The following is a 9628-nucleotide window of genomic DNA, read 5'->3' on the forward strand; positions in this document are numbered from 1 at the left end:
GTTTCCTTCTTGAACAATAATCCAAAGAATAAGGACAGGCCAGAAGCCAGAGAACATAGAGTAATCCCCCACTGAGCCACTTTAAAAAACAACAGTAAATTATAATAGGCATCTTCATCTTCAAACACAGTCTACTTAACATTGGTTCTGGCTACTAACAAAAACAGGAAATGTGTGCTTACTGCCACTTGTAACTGCTTTTAAAGTGATTAAAATATAGCAGCTAGCTTGTCTGTAATCCTAGTACTAGGAGGCTGAGACAATAGGATCAGGCTGAGCTACACATGAATTCTTATCAAAAGAAAGAAAGAAAGAAGGAAGGAAGAGAGGGAGGGAGGGAGGAAGGAAGGAAGGAAGGAAGGAAGGAAGGAAGGAAGGAAGGAAGGAAGGAAGGAAGATTTTAAAGAGACAGAGAAAGAGATCATCATCGCTTTCTGTATGATTTTCAAAATTTTGTTTCTTTTGGCATGCTTGCCATTTCTCGTTGTATCTCTAATTATAAGTCAGCTCTTCTAACACCTTGCCAAAAAAAAATTGAAATTAGAAAAATCCTTATACAAGTCTTTTTCCTCAAAAAAAAATTGCATCATACTATGAACTTCACCTCTTAAATCTTTGATACAAAGTGCTGAATTATTTCTTAGATCACTCTGCTTCCTATTCTTACCATGCATGTTAGAAACTGCACATGTCTCCATAATCCCATCAGACATCTTAAAATAAGAATTTTACATCTAGAAAACAAAATATAGGCTAATGACTTATGCTCCTTTGCATATTAGTAAATGGAAACTTTTCACTCGACCATTTTGACTCCATTTATGAATTTCTTATTTTCTTACTACTGTCTTTGTATCATTTTCTTCCTCAAGGACCATTTACATTGAATGGAAATTAGTCCTTTGCAGTTTCTTATTTTCTCAACTATTTTTCAGTTCCTCAAAAATATTCATAGTATCCCATGGAATATTTCCTCTTGATATTTATGGAAATTTTGGTCACTCAAGTTTTAATCTAGTGTGCCCATCTCTTCACTTTTCTTTTATTCTGTTGCCTGAAGCTCCTTATCCCAACTTTAAATAGACCTACCTTATTATACTCTTTCAGTCCAGTCCCCATCTCCCCCATGGGGCTGCATGTTTCTGGAGTACCATAAATAAACACCTGGGACCATTCTGAGGCCACTCATCTGCATGTGGCTCTAGCATTAAGGATGGACACTGCCAGCCTCTGACCTATGTTTCCACCTTTTTGTGTTGAAGCAAAACTTTGATGTTCTTGGCAGAATTATATGGGAGTCATTTCAAGGAAGAAGGTAGATCCATAGGATTCTTACTTCTCAGGATGAAAATGCTTTAAAATGGCTTTGAGTTCATGATCTTTTAGCCTGCTTGGCATCCAAAGATGTCAACTGTGATTCTTCACCAACGCTTCTGAGTTTCCAAAGCAGAATGCACAGAGCTCTATGTATAGACTTTCCCATGCTCGGCGTTGCTAGGGAACTAGGAAGTTAATCTGTTAGCCATAGTGAGAGACTTCCTTGCAGTCTGTTTGCTTTTTCCTCTTGGCTCCTTCCTGAGGCCGTGGGAAATGCTCTGCTGGGAATAAAATCCACCCATAAAGTAGAATCACCTCCCTCTACCACGGAATAAAATGGAACCAACCACTTGGATGGGTTTGTTCTTTCACGATGCATATCACTTCGATTTGGAATAAGCCCCCTCTGTCACTCAAGACCTATGTCTTTTGGCAAACTACTTCTCAGATCTCCACTTTTTGCATTTTTTTTATAGTGCTACTCATAAAACAACTGACATTTGCTTAGCACTACTCTGTGTCAGGCATTTATTTATATGTATAATTTTTGTGACCCTCACAGCAACGCAATGCAACAACTACTGGTTTGATCCCTGTTCTGCACTGACAAAAAAACAAGAACAGAGAGAATATCTTGCCCTGAGACACAAACTAGAAAGTTGTTGGTAAATCGAAGGATTTTTTTTTTTTTTTTTCAAATAAAAGCATCCTGGGAAGGGTGTTAGAGGAGGGAGCCACTACTGGTCTCTTTCCGTCCTTGCACTGAGGCTCCTCTTCCTACCTCTGACAGTGGCCAGTTCCCCATCCACATGTGCCATGCACTGCATAGCAGTAGCTCCAACACATATTGGCATGCTGACTCTCTGTCCTAAAACAGAAGTCGACAGGTCGATATCAGCAACATTCCGGAGCATCCGTGGATACAACTTCCATCTAGAATTTAAATGATATGAATATTAATATATGTACAGTTTAGAATTTCAAGTGTAACCAAAATTTTAGTGTATTTTTAAAAGAGAAAACATTTTTTATTATGCCCAATCCTTTTATAAAGCTAAAGAAAAATGGACAGTTTTAATGTTTGCTATCATAGAAAGCAAATGAGATAACAATCACATAGTATATACATACATTAACTATTACATGGTATCCCAATTTATGTGCAGCTTGTGTGTGTGTGTGTGCATCTATGTAAGTTTGTCACAATTTTAAAATATAAAAATGAGAATGGCAATGGATTCCCACGTCATTTTTACTAAAATCTGACTGACACAGCAGGACTCTTTCGACGTCATCACGTAGTTCTGAGAGCTATGGCAAAACCAGGCAGCCATATAACCACCACGATAGCCACATCTAGGCCAGTCAGTCATCCTTCAAATTTCCTCATTTCCTTTTCTAGTGAAAGTGTCTCCCCACCTCAATCCCCTGACACACATTGCTCTGTACCTTTCATCCTCATACTTCTGCTTTTCAAGAATACCATATTCATGAACTCACACAGTGGACAGGCTTTTTGAGTCTAGCATGATGTGCTTAACGTCTGTGTGTGCTGCTGTGTGTATCACCAGCCTGTCCCATGGGACTGATGAATCCATTTCGCCTCATGGAGGGTACCACTCGTAGGCGACACTTAGGATATTTCCATTTTGCATTGATAATAATCAAAGCCACTGTGAACATCCACTTATGGGCTTTTGAGTGAATATAATTTTTATTTGACTTTTCCCTAGACCATTTTGAAGATGATATACAAAGTCCTAGAGGTCACATTTGAATTTGAGAAGGTATAGATGTTCCTTCTTTAAGAGAGAGTAGCCCAAGGCAATTACTTTTAAAATTGACATTATTTTCTTCAAAGTTCTTGAATTAAATGCTGTGTCCACCAAAGAACGATAGTAAGAGAAGAGCTGACCTTTTTTGGTTGTCTATTTTGTTTGTTAAGCTCTTTCCTCAGAACAGTTAATAGAAACTGAAATTTTTAATTTTTGAAAGTTATTGTAAATTACTTTTCCTGTGATTCCTCTAAGTTAGAACAGAAGTTACCATTAAGCGAACAATAAAAAAAAAACCCATAAATCTTCCCAAGGAATAAATTATCTCTCCTATCAGCAGAATGTGTATCTCCTACTTATTTACATTGTTTATTCTCATTGCCCGCAGACTAAGACTGAGCATTATTATAATAAATGTCTTGTTTAGACACATCTACAGGCCTAACCAACAGTCTCAGTCAATTTTCTAGACTTAACTCTACTTCTAATGACTGTTTTTCTAAGTGCAGAGAGGTGTGACTTCCTATAGGAGAAAGGAGGCAAAAGCCCTTACTTGGAGGAAGCCTGTTTTTCCCAGCAGCCTCAGTGGCAGTTCTGCCTTAAGGGCTTGCTAGAGCTCTCCAATCTAACCTTCCCCACACAGCACGTCTAAAAACATACCATCCCTGAGCAGCGTGATAAAGGAATTATAGTGTGGGATCCCTGTGCTGTTCCTTTGAACATTGTAATTGTCATCGTTTTCCGTCACACCACGTGCTCTGTTCCTGGAAATCGTTTCCTCCCCAGGGACACTTCCAGCTTGATGCTTTCATCTCCATTTTGAGGGTGGAGGGGCAGAAGCCCCGAAAGGAGTTTCATTACCAATCATATCAAAATGTGTTTTTAACATAAAAGAGAATTTAATAGTGGTGATGTAAGCCTTCAAAAGTACACACAAAACTACGGGGCATCGGCTCTCTCTCTCTCTCTCTCTCTCTCTCTCTCTCTCTCTCTCTCTCTCTCTCTCTCTCTCTCTCTCTCTCTCTTTCTCTCGTGTGTGTGTGTGTGTGTGTATGTGTGTGTGTGTATATGCACGCGTGCGCAGGTGTAAAATATGCCTTTTTAAATGTCACCCATTTACAAACCAAAGCTCGTTCTGTCCATAAGTGGCAGCCTTACACTCATCCACTTGGTGGCGCCGTCACCTTAATAACAGCTTGCTCCCACTTTCCATAAATCCATTTTCTGTTTCAAGATAGTACAGAGACTCTTCAACCCCTCTATTTCTCGGCAAAATTGAATAAAGCCAGCACAACAGGGAAGTGTACATCTTCTTAAGTGTCCTCCAGATTTTGGTATTTTCCAAATAACAATAACTTTGCCAGACAGTTTCAGTGGATTTTTGACCACCACCCCAAACTACCCCAAATTAAAATGGCTATCACCTCAATTATACATCTAATAATGCTTCTCCATAACCCTGTGCTGCTGTCACATGGCATCCACTTTCAGAAGAGCCTGTGAAGATGGAGAGAGCAGCTGGACCATTGAGTAATAATCCTTTCAAAAGACCGAAATGAACAAAAGAATTGCAACAGGACTTTCATCCTACACTTCACACAGAACAATGCACAGGTTCTAACTAATCAAAAACTCAAGAGATACACACACTTCCTAGGACATAACTGCTCCCTGAAAGTGTTCACAAATTGCACAGCACTGAAGCCTCCCACCTACTTTTCACACCAACTAAGTACCCGGAATTGACTTTTCTGAAAATCTAAAATACAAGCACATGGATTTCCAATTTCTTCTTAGCTTTCCACTCTACAAATTTAAAGCAAATGATTGAAAACTCTCCTTCCTCACCTGTATAATGTATCAATTGAGAGACACCGTGATATTTCTACTTATGAATACTGAAAACACCACTAGTGTGTTTGTATTGTTTCTCAAATAATGAAATGAGGATGGCATCATTTTAACTACCAGATAGTTCAAATTAAACCTTCCATTTGTCAGTGTCTGTGTGAAAGAAATAGTGTAGTATACTTTTTCAAATTAGCCCCAATCTGCTCAGGCCATTCAAAACACAGCAGCCTGGCATTCTGACATTTACCTTGTTCTTATATATTTGCAAGAGGAAACTGCATTCTTCTAGGTGGTTCATTTTATATATCCTTTCATGCACCCCCCCCCCCTTTTTTTCCCCTGGTCCTGATAATGCTAGTCCCAAGTCATACCAAGAAATACCTCCAAGCAGCTGCTGGGTCACACAAATGGCTCAACTTTCCAGAAATACAAAATGTGTTTGTTAGATCTGAGTCTTGATGGACAGTGGCAGTGAGGATGCTTCCTCTCCTTGCTGGAGGGAAAGGGGGTGAACTTCACAAACGCTTTTGAAACACCCCAATCTTACATCACAATGTTATCTGATGGTCTGTTGTTTTGTCACCTTTATTTGAAACAGACTGAGAAACCTCAGGGTGACTTTCTTCCTGCTATCAACCCAATGCCACCAGAGCCAGCAGAAATTCTATTCTTATTTCTATGTGATCAGCTCAATGGCACAAAGCAAGGGATTATGGTTCATGCAGGAAGCCACACAGCAATGGAGGAATTGAGATGTTAGAGTGGTAATCATGGCTGATATTTATAGTAGTACAAACGCTAAGAATAGGCTGTCCTCTGAAGAAATTTGCTCAATACCATTTTAATTTCTCTAAAAAAAAAAAAATAACCAAAAGAATTATCAAATTTCATAAAAGACATTGCACTGCACACTCAGTTGCATTATTTGTGTCCTTGAGATAAATTAGTACATACATAGGATGCTATTTCTAGTGTGAGTGCTATAGAATTCACAAGAGGCTCTTGTGGTTGGTCATAACTTCAAAGTCACCAAGTCCCCTATGCTGCAGAAAGTTCTTAGAATTTCTCAGATAACAAGGTAGTCTGTTTTGCTGTACTCCTTTGCTCCTTCTCTTGGGTAGCTGTTTTGGGGCCATTCTACATCATTTCCACCCACTAGATTATGGGAGCTAAGTCAATGTGCAGCCACTGAAATGTAAGTTCCTGTTGGTAGGAACTTTCTATCTAGATCATTGTTAGGTCCTCAACTTTATAGCAGCCCTGCCTGTGAAAAACAGCTCAAAGTATAAGTCAATCAATTGCCTGGGAATGTTGGCAAACATTCCAGAAGCACTCAGGAAGCAAAGTTGGGAGGATGGCTGTAAGTCCCAGGCCAGACTGGTGTGCACAGCCAGTTTGACACCACACAGTGCTGTGGGATGTTCTGTATGTCAAATGTGTTGCTCTGATTGGTTAATAAATAAAACACTGATTGGCCAGTAATGAGGCAGGAAGTATAGGTGGGACAAGGAGAGAGGAGAATTCTGGGAAGTGGGAGGCTGAGTCAGAGAGACACTGCCAGCCGCCACCATGACAAGGAAGATGTAAAGATACCAGTAAGCCACGAGCCACGTGACAAAGTATAGATTAATAGAAATGGGTTAATTTAAGATATAAGAACAGTTAACAAGAAGCCTGAGCCATCAGGCCAAACAGTTTAAACAATATAAGCGTCTGTGTGTTTATTTTATAAGTGGGCTGTCAGACTGCCAGGGCTTAGTGGGACCCAGAGAGAAAACTCTCTAGCTACAACACAGAACTATTTTGTGGGACTACAAGTAAGTTAATAAATTGGACTGCATGAGATGTGGTATCTAATGGGGATAGAGAAAATTGCATAGAGATGGACTGGGTGAGCATCAAGCAGCAATGCCGAGACACCAGGCCAATAAATCAGTCAAGGGCCTGAAATGGCTTTGGAAAATAAAAACCTAGTAGGGCTAGAATGTTATTTAAGGCACACTCAGGAAAGCCATTTACCTAGTGAGTACAGTGACATGGTCCCAAGAAGGAACATTTTACAAGAGCAGGAAATGTTGAGGAAGCCTAAATAATAAAAAATGATTAAGGGGGGGCTGGAGAGATGGCTCAGATGTTAAGAACACTAACTGCTCTTCCAGAGGTCCTGAGTTCAATTTCAGCAACCACATGGTGGCTCACAACCATTTATAATGAGATTTGATGCCCTCTTCTGACATGAAGGCAGAACACTGTAGACATGATAAATAAATAAATCTTTTAAAATGATTAAGGAAACTGCACAAAAATAAGTTCATGTACTGTTAACCCATTCCCCATCCACAGCTTTCCCATCATTTATGAGTTCAAGAACATTCCAGAGAAAGCTTGATCGAGAACTTCAGAGCTGTCCTTGGGGGAGATAACCCGTCCTTTACTCTCTTACCACCAACCTGTGTGTAAAACAGGTGCTGTCAACAAGAGGCTGCCTTCATTAAAAGAATTTAATATCTCATAATTCAGAAACATAAAGGTGATTTGGAGGGGTTTCGCTCCAGATCAAAGAAGAAATAAGAAAGAAGGCAAATTTTCTGTCTCTGGGTATTTTCTGCCCCTTTCTGTTTAACGAGTCATCATAAGTGGGGAACCCTAATATCTACTGTCATCACTAAGGACTACAGTGGGAAATGAATGCCATGGGAAGTCTGGGGTGTGGTAAAGACTCCCTCAGCTACTTGGCTGAGAAAACAAAACAAAGCAACAACCAAAACAACATCCACTTAAACTGTTTTTCTTTACAACCAGAAGAAAGCATAAACCATGACACTAACCATCTTGTGCCTGAAATATGAAAGCCTGAGAAAATTAATTTGGGGAAAGAGATGAAGCACTTTAGAGGAGGCATGAGACAGCAAGGGTGAAAGATGAATGCTACACAGACACACTGAAATCTAAAGTGAAAGTGTAGACAGCCATAATCAAAATGAGTGATCACAGAGAAGCCATGATGGGAACATCTGAAGCAATAATCCTATCTAGTTCAACCCGCTGGGTGGCTATCTTGCATTTAAAGGCATCTTCCTAGTCCATCAACACAAGCATTCTCTGCCACACTCTAATAAAAAGTAAATGGAGTCATCAACATTTATGACAATTGGTATGCATGGTTAAATCAATGACTGTCATAGATCAAGAAAAGGTAGTGCTCACTTTCGCCATCAATCCCTGGGCTTAGAATACTTCAACATTTTAAGACATCAAGATTTCTCACATGCTAGAAATTTCTACTCTTTATTAATTACAAATCCAGGCAATTTCACACCACTGTAACATAAAACTACATCTTACTCTGATGCAATATCTTTGTGTAATATTAAAACACAATTTTAAATAACAACATTTCTTACCTAGAAAATGCTCTAATATTATCAGCCAAGGTCTCCTGGTCATTTGCCCCAGATTTGTAATAATCATATACCGACTTTTGAAGCACTGATCTGGCATGCTGTTCATAATCATTAATGCAGACCAGCCGGGGCAACATTGTAGCAGGATACAGCAACCTTAGCTATTCTTGGGAGTTTTCATGGACTGCTTTCTATGCCCAGACAATTCCATTATTTGTCAATTATTAATAGACTTTTGCCAAAGTTCATATTTAATTCTCTCTTGCTTACATCAAATGAGCAAACATTGTATGCCTAGACTTTGACATTTCATTTGCAGACTAGCCACCAAATGTACCTAAACTGCAGGGAGTTAGAGCTGAGGAGGTTGCAGAAATGAGTAGGATCTGTCATATTGACAGAGCAGGGGAATAAACCAAAAGTTAACGGACTGACCTGAAGTCACTCTTGGTTCAGTTCTACCTCAGGCTGGGTCTTCCAACAATCCAGATCTTTGCACTTTGCCTTGGCACCCACAATGAACTTTTTCCTCATTTTCCTTCTACACTTGTATAATGCACATGCCGTATGAAAACAACTAACACAAAAAATATTATAAAGCAAATGAATTATCCATAAAATGCAGAACTTCTGTATGATAAAAATTTGACCAGATTATAAATATTTGGCTTTAGCACAAAGCCCTATAGCTTATTCTCAGTTTTGTATTGCTCTGGGGGTGATTGAGGGCAGTGCCATTCTGGAAGGCTTTGTAGTCTCAATCTAAAATCCCTCCCTGTCATGGAATAGCTGGCAATATTTGGATGAGTAACACATGGCTGGGAAAGCAATGGTGCTGACCTCAACCAGGCCTGGATTTCAACCCAGTAGACCACACTATGAGCAAATATTCAGCAGTTGAATTCCAAATGCCTAAACCTGTGAGCACTTTCTCTCTTGAACTTGGGGCCTTACTTTCCAATCCAAGTGGTACATTTAGTGTCATGGAATCAGAGCTCTATGAAAGACCTTAGCAAGAAATTAAAGAGGGAGAAGCATAAACCACCACAATTCCTCTCTCAGGTGAGATTATTCCTCAGCCTGTGTCCAGTATTCCAGGTTCCAGGTGTCGACAACATGTGCTGACTGACAGATTGATGGACTCTCTTCAGTCTCATTTCCTGATCTCCACTTAACAGTTGTCTGCCAGTGCTCTTTTGACAAAACCCAAACCAAAACATTATTAATACCAAATCTATGGTGAGTTATAAAGGATGCATCATCAGTGAAAATAAAGCTCAC

At 39.6% G+C, this 9628-nt stretch overlaps 1 protein-coding gene across 3 annotated transcripts in view; it reads right to left on the bottom strand.

The window, feature by feature from the left end:
- Nucleotides 1-8545, bottom strand: part of Hao1 (hydroxyacid oxidase 1) — a 55550-nt gene extending 47005 nt beyond the window's left edge. For 2 of the 3 annotated variants that reach the window (XM_037205238.1, XM_028884529.2), the window contains exons 1-2: nt 8348-8545; nt 2099-2250 (exon numbers count right to left, since the gene is read on the bottom strand). In XM_037205238.1, coding sequence (XP_037061133.1) covers nt 2099-2250; nt 8348-8484 — 289 coding nt within the window. In that variant the 5' untranslated portion in view covers nt 8485-8545. Of the gene's footprint in view, nt 1-2098; nt 2251-5314; nt 5393-8347 lie in introns of those variants that run through there. The other variant, XM_037205239.1, reaches the window with a different exon arrangement.
- Nucleotides 8546-9628: the final 1083 nt, after the last annotated feature.

The sequence above is a fragment of the Peromyscus leucopus genome, chromosome 4 (assembly GCF_004664715.2).
Source record: "Peromyscus leucopus breed LL Stock chromosome 4, UCI_PerLeu_2.1, whole genome shotgun sequence".
NCBI lineage: Eukaryota > Metazoa > Chordata > Mammalia > Rodentia > Cricetidae > Peromyscus > Peromyscus leucopus.